The sequence below is a fragment of the Camelina sativa genome, chromosome 11 (genome assembly GCF_000633955.1).
Source record: "Camelina sativa cultivar DH55 chromosome 11, Cs, whole genome shotgun sequence".
Taxonomy (NCBI): domain Eukaryota; kingdom Viridiplantae; phylum Streptophyta; class Magnoliopsida; order Brassicales; family Brassicaceae; genus Camelina; species Camelina sativa.
This window is the reverse complement of record NC_025695.1, coordinates 49,035,887-49,049,639: the sequence shown is the minus strand read 5'-3', so window position 1 is coordinate 49,049,639 and position 13,753 is coordinate 49,035,887. Positions and strand designations below refer to the sequence as shown.

The 13,753-nt window shown below is 36.1% G+C and overlaps 4 protein-coding genes across 4 annotated transcripts in view; 1 reads left to right on the top strand and 3 right to left on the bottom strand.

Annotated features, from left to right (window-relative positions):
* Window positions 1-1,118, bottom strand: part of LOC104727309 (tRNA-dihydrouridine(16/17) synthase [NAD(P)(+)]-like) — an 8,422-nt gene extending 7,304 nt beyond the window's left edge. Inside the window, exons 1-3 of the mRNA XM_010446377.2 lie at window positions 642-1,118; window positions 432-538; window positions 134-168 (exon numbers count right to left, since the gene is read on the bottom strand). Coding sequence (XP_010444679.1) covers window positions 134-168; window positions 432-538; window positions 642-1,064 — 565 coding nt within the window. The 5' untranslated portion in view covers window positions 1,065-1,118. The remainder of the gene's footprint in view (window positions 1-133; window positions 169-431; window positions 539-641) is intronic.
* LOC104727305 (probable beta-1,4-xylosyltransferase IRX14H) lies at window positions 1,770-3,644 on the top strand. Its single transcript, XM_010446374.1, has 3 exons — window positions 1,770-2,563; window positions 2,664-3,218; window positions 3,304-3,644. The coding sequence occupies exons 1-3, from the start codon at window positions 1,839-1,841 to the stop codon at window positions 3,515-3,517; spliced, it is 1,494 nt and encodes a 497-aa protein (XP_010444676.1). The 5' UTR covers window positions 1,770-1,838; the 3' UTR covers window positions 3,518-3,644.
* Window positions 3,587-7,007, bottom strand: LOC104727306 (small RNA degrading nuclease 3-like). The gene is made up of 13 exons (XM_010446375.1): window positions 6,868-7,007; window positions 6,574-6,756; window positions 6,381-6,470; window positions 6,196-6,264; window positions 5,954-6,097; window positions 5,649-5,835; window positions 5,478-5,578; window positions 5,236-5,367; window positions 4,995-5,135; window positions 4,803-4,904; window positions 4,400-4,711; window positions 4,208-4,309; window positions 3,587-4,115 (listed from the first exon to the last, which is right to left on the bottom strand). Exons 1-13 carry the CDS (start codon window positions 6,898-6,900, stop codon window positions 3,786-3,788), a joined length of 1,926 nt encoding a protein of 641 aa, XP_010444677.1. The 5' UTR covers window positions 6,901-7,007; the 3' UTR covers window positions 3,587-3,785.
* On the bottom strand, window positions 7,460-9,443 carry LOC104727304 (F-box protein SKIP2). The gene has a single exon (XM_010446373.2). The coding sequence runs from the start codon at window positions 9,340-9,342 to the stop codon at window positions 7,726-7,728; it is 1,617 nt and encodes a 538-aa protein (XP_010444675.1). The 5' UTR covers window positions 9,343-9,443; the 3' UTR covers window positions 7,460-7,725.

Below are 13,753 nucleotides of genomic sequence, written 5' to 3'. Positions count from 1 at the left end.
ATCTTGGCGTATTTGAGTGTATCTTGAAGGTTTGGGAAAATCCGGATTTTACAGGAGACAGGAACATTAAGGTTCTGAGCTAACTTTTCAACAAGTGATTTCACCAAAGGAAGATTATCCATCAAGAATGCACCATAGTTTCCTCGCCTCGCTATACGTTGAGGACACCTGAAACCAATATTCCCCAAAACATTCTTACTCAATATCTAGAGTACTATGTGTCACTGTGCTCTTTCGATACCTAAATCTACAATGGGTATTATTAGCCCATGATTCTAATTACTGAAACTCATTGAACCCTAACGTTCCAAGAAAGTTGGAACCATTGAATCCTCTATCTTAGTCAGTTATCAGAGTTAACAATCTTAAAACAATGAAGCGATAAAGGTACTCTAACAAAGAAAGATGTGAAAAGAGAGAACTTTACTTACCCTAAATTGATATCAACATAATCGCAGTAAGGTTCAACTCTCTTTGCAGCTTCCAACAATGTATCAGGATCATTAGCACAGAACTGCACAAACAATGGCCTGTCCTCCTACAATTTTTCAAAATCCAATCAGAACCCTAAACCCCATAAGAAAAGAAAAAAAAAAGGCAAAAAAAAAAAATCAAATGAATTGGTTTCAGTTAAATCTTACCTTGCAAGTGGTGAATTCCTGATTTCGATACTTCTCAGTCTCGGTGAAAATCCTAGAATGCAACATCGGAGTATAAGCAGCCTGAGCTCCGTATTTTTGGCAGAGCAATCGAAACGGAAGCTCAGAGTTATCCACCATTGGAGCAACGATGTACTTGGGTCTGCCCAGTTTCTTCCAGTGTGTCCAAGCTTGCTCTACCCTAGTATCAATGCTTAAGACCCGACTTGGAGATCCCAAGCTCGTCGGCGCTGCCTCGACCGTTTCCTGAATCTGCCCATCACGCTGCTCCGAGCAGATGAGATCGTCTACTAACTGAGACGGATCAGTAATTGGATCCGGATTTTGAGTCATTGTTCGCGTCTGGTAGATAAGCGATTTTCTTGGGGTCCGCATAAATCTGAGATTCGAGAGATTTAGTTTCATGAGCTGACGACGGAAGACGAACGCATCGCCGCCGCCATTAAAATTAGGGGTGAAGATTTTGGCAAAAAATGTTTTTCTTTTTTCCTTATCACAGTGTTTGGGCCTTGATGGGCTACATGTATTCAAAATAATTGATGGGCTTATATATGCATTTGAATTTGGTCCATAATCGTGTGAACAACATTACAATGGGATGGAATTGTAACTAATATCGTCTTATAATTTAGATTTTAACTTTACCTTACACAGTTACACTACATTTCATATAAAGCTGTTCCAGGGATAAATAGTAGTTTAATATCAAGATTATCAATTTTCCGGAAACTAATAATAGCTCTAAATCTAATTAAGTTGGGCGCTTAAAATAAGCCTTTGCTTGGAAATAAAGTGAAACCGGGTAACCCAAATCGTACGACTATTAGGATAATCCTTGCGTTGACTGCTTACATAATCCAGCACGAATCATTAGTTAACGTCACGTCTCTATGATTTAGACACGTGCTTTAACCCAAATATCCTCCTTAATCATCATCACTCAAGCCTCAGTAACATTTCGCCACGTGTAGCTAAAGTTGCTTTTTCTTTTCGATTTCTTTCACTTAAAATATGTCCGTTGTACCAGCAGAAGGGTGGTGTGGTAACCATAATTAATGATTAATTAAAACCTTAATTGAAACGTAATTAATTAATCTTAACAGACATTTTTATTATTTTTCCCTCTTTTTATTTTGGCCGTTCGGTCTCTCTAACTGTTCACAGAGAAGAAGGAAGACGATGATGAAGCTCTCTATGTTTCGATTGAGCTACTGGAACCGTCGAGGAAGCAGTTTCAAATCACCGCCGTCGTTGGATACCACATTCGACGGCAAATCTCCGTCTTCTGTGTTTTGGCTCGTCATTCACGCTCTCTGCTGCTTGATCAGCTTGATTTTAGGGTTCCGATTCAGCCATTTAGTACTCTTCTTCCTATTCTCGACTTCCGTCACCAATCTATACACCACGCCTTTTCTCTCCGTCGGAAACGGCGGTGTGAGCCAGCTTCTCCGGTTGAAACCTCTGGAAACAGCAACTAATAATAACAGCACGGCGGCGAAGAAGAACTCTCGAGTGGTGGTTGGAAGACACGGGATCCGGATCCGTCCGTGGCCTCACCCGAATCCGATTGAGGTCTTGAGAGCGCATCAGCTGCTTTCGAGAGTACAGAAAGAGCAGAAATCGATCTACGGTGTGAGGAGCCCTAAGACTGTGATTGTGGTGACGCCGACTTATGTACGGACTTTTCAGGCCCTTCATTTGACCGGAGTTATGCACTCCCTCATGCTCGTTCCTTACGATTTGGTTTGGATCGTTGTCGAAGCTGGTGGAGTCACCAACGAGACTGCTTCGTTTATCGCAAAATCAGGATTGAAGACGATTCACTTAGGATTTGACCAGAAAATGCCTAATACTTGGGAAGATCGTCACAAATTGGAGACCAAAATGAGACTTCACGCCTTGAGGTGTGAAATCTTAGATTCACATTTTTATTTGTTTCCTGTTTTGATTTATTACTGACTTGAGATTGTTTTGTGTGCTGATTGATTTGATTTGGAAGAGCAGAATCGTGAGAGAGAAGAAGTTAGATGGGATTGTTATGTTTGCTGATGATAGCAATATGCATAGTATGGAGCTATTTGATGAGATTCAAACTGTGAAATGGGTTGGTGCTTTATCTGTAGGTATACTTGCTCACTCTGGTAACGCTGATGAGTTATCATCAGTCTTTAAGAATCAACAAGGGAAACCTGTAATGCCAATCCAAGGTCCTAGTTGTGATTCCTCTGAGAAATTAGTGGGTTGGCACGTTTTCAACACTCAGCCTTATGCCAAGAAGACTTCAGTATATGTTGATGAAAAAGCTGCTGTGATGCCTAGTAAGATGGAATGGTCAGGGTTTGTGTTGAATTCTAGGTTGTTATGGAAGGAATCTGTAGATGATAAACCAGCATGGGTGAAAGATCTGCATTTGTTTGATGATAATGGTGAGGAGATTGATAGTCCATTGTCTTTGGTCAAGGATCCTTCCATGGTGGAGCCGCTTGGTAGCTGTGGCCGCCGTGTCTTGCTTTGGTGGCTTCGTGTTGAAGCTCGAGCTGATAGCAAATTCCCACCTGGGTAAGTATATTTTTACACTCATTCTGAGCAAATATGTCATCACATTAACCCATCGTCACTTGCAATCTTCTACTTGTGTGTGCAGTTGGATCATAAACTCGCCTTTAGAAATCACAGTGCCACCAAAGCGAACACCGTGGCCAGACTCTTCCTCAGAGCTCCTAGTGGCGATCAAAGAAGCGAAAAACAGTCAATCAGGCTCAGAAAGACGTCCCACGAAGGCAAGAGGATCAGAGAGCACCAAGGGGAAACAGGAACCCAAATCTCTTGATGGTGTCAACACATCAACATCTAGTTAACGAACACGTGAAAGATACATACCAATGAGTTTCATTTCATATTCTTTTTCACCGTAAATAGTAATGTCGTTAAGTGTGCATTGGCTTCATCGTATACAATACAAAATCATGTGGGATGTTTCGAGTTCTTCAAATCGATACTTAGCTCTAAAACAAAACTTGGCATACAATAGTTTCAGAATTCTGTTCAACCTTAAAATTAGCCAAAATTTAATACTCAAAATCAAAAAACAGGTGCAGTGAACTCCGGAACTTTCTCGAATCATGATCAACACTTTGACTGTTTCTTCTCCAATTTCGCTTTGAGGTTAGCTATAATCTTATCCTGAGCTATGATCTGATGTTCCTTGGCTTTGAGTTTCAGCTTTAGTTCTTCAATTTCCTTTGACTGACCTTCAGAGCTGTTCGCGAAGTCCTTAGCTTTGAGTTTTTCCTTCAGTGCTTCAATTTCCTTTAAATGATCCTCACAATGGTTTACATTTTCCTTTTTGGCCTCCTCCTCAGATTCATCTTGAACCATTTTACGAACATATAAACAAGTTCCTGATCCTGAACTCAGCTTAAACGCAACCATTTTTTGTGCCAAACCCCCTTGATCCTGAAAAAGATGAGACAACAGAAATTTATTATATTGATTTTCTTGCGATAGTTTCAGATCCTGAAAATGATCAGAGAGATGATTCTAAATACCTTAACTGCGTCTCCTCTAACGTTTTCAAATGCTTCATTTGCTTCTTCTGCACTCTTAAAACTAACAACTGCATTATAATATCTTCCTTTTCTTCTTGCTGGCTGCTCAAAAACAAATCACAAAAACATGATCCTCGTGAGAGAGGAAAAAGATGAGTATAGAGATTAAGATGTTCAGTATTGTTATATTACCATGGTTTCAAGTGTGAAATTTCCTGAAATAGCTCCTTGTAACTCTTCAGACGGGACGCTGAGAGGGATTTTATGAAGGAGGAGCTTTTTCTTATCAGCCTCTCTTTGGTTTACAACTGCTTCATTGATCTCCTCAGATTCATCTTCTTCTCTCTTTTGTCTCTTAGAGGAACTCTCATTATTCTCCTCCTCTGTTCTAGCTCTCTTTGGTGCAGATATTTCATCATGAACCATTTTACGAACAAATAATTTAGCTTTTAATCCTGAACTCAGCTGAAACGCAACCTCTTTTTGTGGCAAACCCCCTTTATCCTGAAAGAAAAAAGACAACAGTAACTTGTTATATTGATTTTCTAACAGTAGTTTCAGATCCTGAGATGACCATAGAGATGATCCTAAATACCTTCCCTATGTCTGCTTGTACATTTTCAAATGCTTGATTTGCTTCTTCTGGACTACTAAAATCAACGACTGCAGTATAGAAACCTCCTAGTTTTTGTGGTGGCTGCCCAAAAAACAAAATATAAACACATGATCCTCAGTGGGAGAGAAAATTAGAGTATAAGGATTAGAATTTTTGGACTTATAACATTACCCTAACACCGAGGGTGAAATCACCGGTAAGAACTCCTTGTAACTCTTGAGATGAAACATGGGGAGGGATTTTATGAAGGAGAAGTTGTGTCTTACCAGCTTCTTGTCTTGCCTCATGTCTTGCCTTCTCAGCCTCCAACATCTAACGATGGAATTCACAGAAAAGTTTGAATGAGTTTCAGAAAACTATAAATATATCATTTATTTTGGACCTTAGAATGAATTGTAAAAATTCGCCATACTTCTGGAGTTCGTTGAATTGTAGTCTCTACTCCTCTTTCTACAACAGCAAGTACAAGTTTCATGGCAGCTGCTGCGTCATGAACACAATTGTGAGCAGCATCAGCCATTCGCAGTTCTTCACCTAAAACATACTGGAGAAAAAAGAAAACACACGCACACACACAAAGCTTTATCAATCATTTACATATTCAGGATTTGATTTCACAATGAGCAGGGAAGAATAAAAGCTTAGCATGCTTGCCTTGCATAGATTGTTCAAAGAAGGTCTCTTATGCTTTGGTGCATTGGCAAACTCAAATACAAATGAAGTATCTATTACTCTCGCATGATCTATCCTCAACACTGTGCATCAAAGTAACTGGTAAGCACAATCCAATTTAATTATACAGAAAATTTAGAGCTTTTTAGTTACCTTCAAGATCATTATGCAAACCATGCCCTACCAAAATAGTTCCTACAGAAAGAAACCTCCGCAATTTTTTCTGAATATCTGTAACAGATAGAGTAGCTCTCTCAAGATCCTCAGCAGTAACTCCAGTAATATCCGTCTTATAGTTAAGAACTGGTTTGTCCGGTTTCACAAATTTGTCAAGAACCACCTAATTAATGAACATCACAGATTAAAAAAACAAACAACATGGTTACAATGCCCGATCACATAGTGCTGACAAAACAAACTAAAAGATTGAATGCTCTAAAGCTACAGCCTACACACACCTTTAAGTCGCGGTCCACAGCGCCAACTCTAACTACAGCGTCGGTCCCATCTTCACAGGTAACCATCTCACAATCAATAGCAAGCATTCTGGTAGATTTAACCACTTTAGACTTCTTCTTACCAAGCGAAGTTACATACCAATCCTGTTTTGCAATTTAAAAAAAAAATGATTTTTCTTTTCAGTAATCTCAAATGCAGGAGAAAGAGAAGGCAGCTAATGAATGGGATAAGAAACACAAACCTCGGAATGAGAAGGGAAGGAATAGGCTGTAGGGTACTGGTAATGCGCAATAGTCAATCGAACTAGTCTCTGCACTGCCAACAACTTAGAGTTATGAAACCAAATACTAAAACTCAACTGCATTACAAAACACAAAACCTAGAAGTAAGTAAGTAAGTAAGACATCCTTCAAAAGAATTCTCAACCTGCTCAGGAGTCTCTTTAGCCGGTGATTCTTCCTTGAATTTCTCAATTAGATCACGATTAGCACCACATTGCATGATCCTAGCTATTAACTGAAAGTAAAAAAAAAAACAACAACCAAATACACAAACATGGTGAGAACTGAGAGAACTAAGAAAAAGCCATTAAAATGTGTGTGTATGTGAAGTTTGTTACCTGCATATCTTCTTTCTTTTTGAAGGACATAAGAAAAGCAACCAAAACATCATTGGAACGTCTCGCAGGATCACTCAAACTCGACCCGAACTTTTTGTCGTAAACATTCAAAAACTCCTTCCATCCTCCATTTTCGCCTTCTAAACCACGTCTCTGGACTAGCTTCACCAAGTCTACTAGCATCTAAAACTCATCCCCATGATAGTTTTAATTTACCAAATTCGAAGCGAAAGGATATATTTTTAGCTTAGAAACAGGTAGGTAGGCAGTGCTATGATAAGGACAGAGACTTACTTTTTTCTCGGCAGTAGCTAGTTTATGCTCCATTACCAAAAGTTTTGAGGGACGGTGGCGCTGTGAGTTTTCAGAGGCGGCGAGTTGGAAAAAGAAGAGTTTGGGAAGACGGAGAATTGTAATTTAGGGTTTTATTCTGTTTCTTTCCCCTTTTTTTCTTTTTTAAATTATAATTTTAAGTTCCGGGAGCTTATCTCATCTTTTAATTACTGTTTTGTCCAATTCAATGTTCCTTTGTTTGAAATTAATTAATTTATTTCATATTTAATTAAATAAAATCTTTGAAATACCTTTATCTAATGAAATTAATTATTTTAGTGTATAGTAATTTTTATTATGAATCATATATATATTTCAACATAGTATCGAACTTCTAGTATGAAATTAAGACCGTTTGAAACCAAATAGTGTATGCCCTAGTGGTTTTGATTGAATGAGATTAAACTAGATTTGGTCGCGGATCTACTCCGCTCCGATTATAAAACAAAAGACCTTTAGGACAGTTTTAACTTGCTTTCAAAATCACTGTTACCAAAATAGTTCTTTCAGAGAGAAACTCTGCAAAACTCCTTGGTTACCAATAAGTTATAAATACAAGTCGAAAATGACATTTCATTCACATCAATTGACTAATATTCAGATTCCAAACAGAGAGTAAACAAATAAATCTGGACACCAAATCAATAATAGTCAAATACAATAAATTTGTTCATCCTTGGAATGACTTTTCTAATCGACAAAGTCTTCTTGCACACAAATGAAAAGGAAAGAGGATTACAAATCAAGACAGAGATATCACTTGAGGAATAATTTTGGACAATTACCGTTTTTATAGTTATAGCTGATGAATGATGATGATCACGTAGAACTACTAGCATTATCATTATGAGACCATCTTCTGAATGTGCAAGTTACCAAGTTTCTTCCAGCAAGAAACCCTAACTTTGACCTAATCGTTGCTAATCTACTTCCTCCATTGTTGCCGCCAACATTATTAGCTGAACCAATCTCCGCCACAGCACCACCTGCTTGAGCCACCCTCGGCTCCTCAACAACAACGGTTTCAACCTCACCATCCACAACAACCGCTGCTTCTGTTTCATCAATATCCATACTCACCACAAGTGTCCTCCTTTGTTCACGCAGCCAATCCCCAATCTCTCCAGTCACCACTCTACATTTCTTCACCTTCAATTTCACCAGGTTAGGACAGCCCACAGCGAGCGCCTCGATGCCTCGATCCGAAACCGGACATCCTTTGATACAGAATTTCCTCAATGCACCACATTTCTTAGCTATGCAAGCGATCTCTGTATCGCCTATGGTTCCACTTCCGCATAGCGCTAATCGTTCGAGTTTCTCACAGTTGGAAGCAATGGCTGCTAAACTCATATGAGTTGCATGAACACCAATCAGCACAAGTTCTTGTAAGTTTAAGCAGTGTTTAGCTACAGATATAAGACCTTCATCACCAATCCTATTAGTCCTCCAACCGTCAATATGAAGTTTCCTCAGCAGCTTACATCTCTCAGCTACATTAATCAGACCATAGTTTGAGCATTCTGGGGTTTTGACTATATGCAGTGTGTCCACATTAGGGCATTTCGATATCGCAGAGAGCCCAATGTCACTCACTTGGAGCCTCTCTAAATGAATCTCACTCAAAGAACTTTTACCATCTCCAATCATAAGAAGAACTTTATCCCAATCACCCAAACAACGAATGATTTTAAGTGTTTTCAGAGTTCTTGTATTAGCAACCAAAGGTTCAAATACCTGGCCATTAACGAGCTCCTTCAAGCAAATGGACCTGAGCGAAGAGGACGAACCAGCAGCAGGGAGCTGAATCAACTCAGCAGCTTCATGGATTCCTCGGAGACGTTTCACCGACAATTCCTCGAGAAGCTTGCAATGCTCAAGCATGGCGTTGACGCCTTTAGCTCCAAAATTGCAGGATCCAACAGAGAGCTTCTTGAGATTTTGACAATTCCGAGAAAAGTCTTCCATTCCCAGATCCGTGATTTCGCGACAACCGCGAAGCTTAACACGAGTCAGATTCAAACAACGAACAGAGACCAAAGCGAGAGCTTCATCGCTCAAGCTAACGGACTTGCGATCGCATCGGAGAGCAAGCTTAGTAACCGAATCGAAACGATTGAACATAGAGGTGAGGAAAGAGAAGATCTCATCCTTGGCATCAAGAGATAACCGATGACGGTACTGACCGTCGACGAACAACCACCGTTTACAAACGAGAGAGCAACGCTTACGATCTCCAGCTCCGAGAAACTGAAAGACATGAGCTAAACACTCATCGGGAAGATCTCCGGTGAAATCCCGATCTCTAACCGCAACAACATTTCCCAAAGAAGCCATCAATTCTCCTCCTCCTGAAGAAACAATCACAGGAGACCATAACCTCAGATCAAAATCTCGTCCGTTCGATTCCGCCGTAGACGATGGCGCTTGGCCCATCACCACCCAAGAGTCCTTCTTTTTGGTTTCCTCCTATCTATCTATCTTCTTCCCCTTTTTTCTTTTTTTGTATAATTTTGTTTGATAAGGGAAGAGGAAATTATAATAAAAGTAAAATAAAGTACACACAGCAGCAGCAGTAACGGCTCATCCCGTTAAATAAGGGAACACGTGTCATAATCGTAGTTGACACGCTTGACCCAACTCACACTCACACGCGCTTTATTTTAATTCATCTTCAACCGTCCGATCTAAAACTAAGTTGTTGAGCTGAATCGTGATCGTTCATTAATTCGACTTTATGTGGGTTAGCTTTTATTATTTTAACCTATATCGATCGTCACGCTCTTCTTCTGGCGACATCATTCATTACTTTCTTCTCTCCTCGTGTTCAACGGTCAAACATTCAGGTTCTCAAGACACTCCTATTACTATAGACTTTTTTTTTTTCTTTTCTTTCTGGTATGCTAATGAGACTATTCAATTACTACTAATTTTTACGTAATTTTGTTTTCTAATTATTGAAAATTTCAAATTTTGTAAATAAAAAAAAACTGTCAAATACGTTACGACAGGTATAAATTAAAATTTTATATACACCGATGAGAGAATCTGCGCATATGCGCGGTTTTTTTTATTTGTTTTTGTTTTTGTTTATTGAATGTTTGTTTGATAACACCATTTATTTTTATTTAACATATTTGAACATTCGGATGACGTATTATTGATGAAATATCAATGCACCTGTCCCCCCCNCCCCATCATTAATTTAGAGAAACAAAAGTAGAAAAATCATAAACATATATCTGACATCTCATTGGACAACCTTGTCTATCAAATTTGAATTATCAACTTGCTTTCCTTATAAGCCCAACAGCAGCACAAAATTTTGGATCCAAATATTTATAAAAGCCCATATTTGAGTTTGATGGGCCAAATCGTATAAAAAATATATACTATATTGTTTCTATCAATTACAAATTTGTGAAAACTTTTGATTTAAACTGTAAAAGCTATAAATTAATAACAGAATCAAAGAAAATAATCTACTTTGACTTACAAGTTACAAGTATAGAGAAAATTAGAACAATCCTGAACGATGATATTGGACGAAAGTCAAAAAAGTTGGTGTGTTACTTTAATATATCGGCACATTTATGCATTAATATTACGACACTATTATTACACACAACAACAACAACAACAACAACAACAAAAAAAACTTTAAAAAGAATGTGCCCAGATTTAAAATGGAGTTGTCCCTTTTTATCCAACCGAAAACACAATGATAATATGCTTAAACCAAACACAGTACAACATGTTCCATGTTTGACTCCAGATCATATGATCAATTCATAATCCATGTTTTGTTATTTTTCTTTTCTCCCAATTAGTCCCCCGACACATCTCTATCACTATTCAAACTATAAATTCCATATATCATCATGATTGAGTACTTACAACTTAGGTTGGTGTTAATGACGTTGGATTATGTAATAATGAGTACGTTCACATTTTTTGTTTATCTTGCTATGATATTTTGTCTGTGACCATATCTCCCGACTCCCATAGTCCATGATAGTGACTTTTTTAACAGTTAACTATTATACGCCACTATCAATATACATAATGTTACTGATTTTTACGGCGAGCATCGTTTGAATTCGAATAAAGATAAGAGAATGAAATGAATAGGAGAGGTGGGGACATTTTTACAAGATGGAAAAAATATAAAGATGTGAAAGGTGGAAATGTGAAGTCGCTATTAAACTTTGTAGTAGTAATCTCTCTCAGATTCAGACTCGCTTGTTACCAATGGCTTCACTCACATCTATCACTCTCGTGATTTTTACTCATCTATACTGGCGCGTTTACCATCCTTCAGACACAAATAACATCCAAAACCTTACTAATTTGTTGTTTATTTTAGCAATAACATGGAGTAATAATCAGGTTTAAACATGATTAGTAATGATATATCGATACTAAAATAAATCACTAATTTCGTTTATTGATAAAATTCGTTAGTTTCATACAAACATTAACTTCCTTTGTTTCTTTATAGAAACTAACGATTTGTTTTCACTTCCTTTGTTTCATTTTTTTTTCACTTATTAGAAGAAACTAAAGTGTTTGTATTTTAATGAGGTCCAGAAGAATGCATTTTGACCACTAATGTGGCTGTTAAAGTTTAAAACAACATCCTTTTTGGATAATCTAGTTATTATTGGAAAAGGCCAGCGAAATATATTTTTAATTAGCTGGCCTCGAATCCGAATTTTTAGCATATAAGGAAGGAAGGCAGGTTCCAATTAAATAATCACTCTTCTGAAGAGATCTTTATAGAATACGTAAAAATTAAATTTAAAACTATCTATAGAAACAATAAATAAACGATTTTTATATATCTTTTGCTTTCAATTTATGTATATATTTGGACCACAGAGAATCTGCAAAGCTATCAAGAAAGACGTGACTATAATAAATACCACGAACAATAAATAATTAGATTTATATTACGAATCTTTACGTATAAAATAAAAACTACTAGTATAATACTAACAATTTGTTTATATATATTTATTTATTTTACAGAATTTAAATACATCGATACTTAATAAACAGAAACATCATTTACTATACACATGCATATTTGAAAGAAGAAAAAAATTAACAGAAACATCATTTAATAAACAAAATTCAATTATGGAGAAAGAAAAATCTCTATTATAGTAAAAGATAAGTACAACTTTTTTCGGACGAAAATGCCACCGGCGACAAAGAAAGAATACAATATAAATAAGGTCAAATAAGACTTTTAAGCATCTTGGGTCGGGTTTTATTACAAAAAATGACCCAGAATTTTGAAATCGGGCATCCCGAAATAACCCGAAATCAACATAATTGGATCCATGTCAAAAAGATCCGCGTCCTTTAAATGGATTAATGGTGAGTTTTTCTTTTCTTCAATTTTTTCCCAATAAACATAATTTTAGAATCTCATATATAAAATAAAATGTTTTTAAAAAACTTCTCATATCCCTTACGATCCTTCGATGGTCAAAGAACGACATCAGAGAAGTTGTTTACCGGTGGTCATTAACCGGATTATGCCATGTTCGAGAAAAAGGAGAAAAATAATATGGTTTTTGTTTTTGACTCATAAATCAAGGGTTAATTGATGGATCTAAGATATTTCTGTACAAAACTCATCAAAATCGTGAAAAATCAAGTGCTAGCGTGATTTTGGTTTTTGGAGAAACTAGATCTGTAATAATCGTGAGGGAGAGGAAGAAGATAAGGGTAGTTTTGTAATTTATTATTAACTAAAAAAATGAGAATAAAAAATGGGTTGAACACAAAACCAAGTAATTTTAATCTGACTCCGTCTATTACCACTGTGGATTACTTTAAATTTTACAGTACTTGACAACAAATCTTATACATTCAGCTTACAATTGATTAAGTTCTAAATAAAATAACCATTAATGGCCGCAAAAAATCGTAACAAAAATATTCCATAAATATGGCATATTAAGTTTGAAAATATCGAAAAAAGAAAGAATTTAAATAATATTTATAAGTGATGGTAACCAAAACATTTAAATGGTGAAGATTTAGTATCTAACGTAACAACTACAATTATATCCAAATCCTAAAAATCTTTAATGTTAATTATTCGGATTATAAAGAACTAACAATATTTAATAAAATGTTTAGAGATAATAAGGCAATCAGAATTAAATCAATCATAAAAAAACCAATTATTATTATAATCATAAAATCAATTATTATAGTTGTTCATTTCTACCATAGAGAATTTATCATTTGCAATTTTTTGTATTTTGAATTTGCAAGCAAATGATTAATTATTCTCATTGTTTAGTACATATAGCGTATCTAATCTTTTTAATCTTATAATATTTTTCAGGTGTGTCGAGCAAATCACTTCTCCTTAAGATAATATAACTTTTTAATCGGTTAAATATGCTTTTCATGTAATTTTTTTAATCATTTTTGATAGCTATATGTTTAATTCATGTAGCTTTCATCATCCCATCTATGTGTTTGCAATAAGTTTTATTTATCCAATATTATGTAAATTAATGTTTTTTAGTATTTTTGCAGGAACATTTAAAGCTGTAATTATATCAAACTCATATGTTCTTATGTGATACAGGTATGTATACGATTTCATTCAATATTTTACCTAATAATCATTCAGATTATAACTATCAAACTAAATTATAATTTATATTGACTTAACTATATTGATTTATATTAATAATAATTTATATTGATTTATATAAATCCTTTGATTTTTTTCTTATATCTAAATTTATAGTTAAATTTTGTAAATATGCCCCAGGAAATCAGGGGGTTAAAAAAAGGAGAGACCATGATCACAAGA

Bases quoted from the DNA above. Each gene is read 5' to 3' on its own strand.
- LOC104727305 (XM_010446374.1), top strand. From the start codon at position 1,839: ATGATGAAGCTCTCTATGTTTCGATTGAGCTACTGGAACCGTCGAGGA. The intron at 2,564-2,663 runs GTGTGAAATCTT...TTGGAAGAGCAG, and splicing joins ATGAGACTTCACGCCTTGAG to AATCGTGAGAGAGAAGAAGT. The intron at 3,219-3,303 runs GTAAGTATATTT...TTGTGTGTGCAG, and splicing joins GATAGCAAATTCCCACCTGG to TTGGATCATAAACTCGCCTT.
- LOC104727306 (XM_010446375.1), bottom strand. From the start codon at position 6,900: ATGGAGCATAAACTAGCTACTGCCGAGAAAAAA. The intron at 6,265-6,380 runs GTTGAGAATTCT...TTGGCAGTGCAG, and splicing joins CTAAAGAGACTCCTGAGCAG to AGACTAGTTCGATTGACTAT. The intron at 4,310-4,399 runs GTAATATAACAA...GTTTTTGAGCAG, and splicing joins ATTTCACACTTGAAACCATG to CCAGCAAGAAGAAAAGGAAG.
- LOC104727304 (XM_010446373.2), bottom strand. From the start codon at position 9,342: ATGGGCCAAGCGCCATCGTCTACGGCGGAATCGAACGGACGAGATTTT.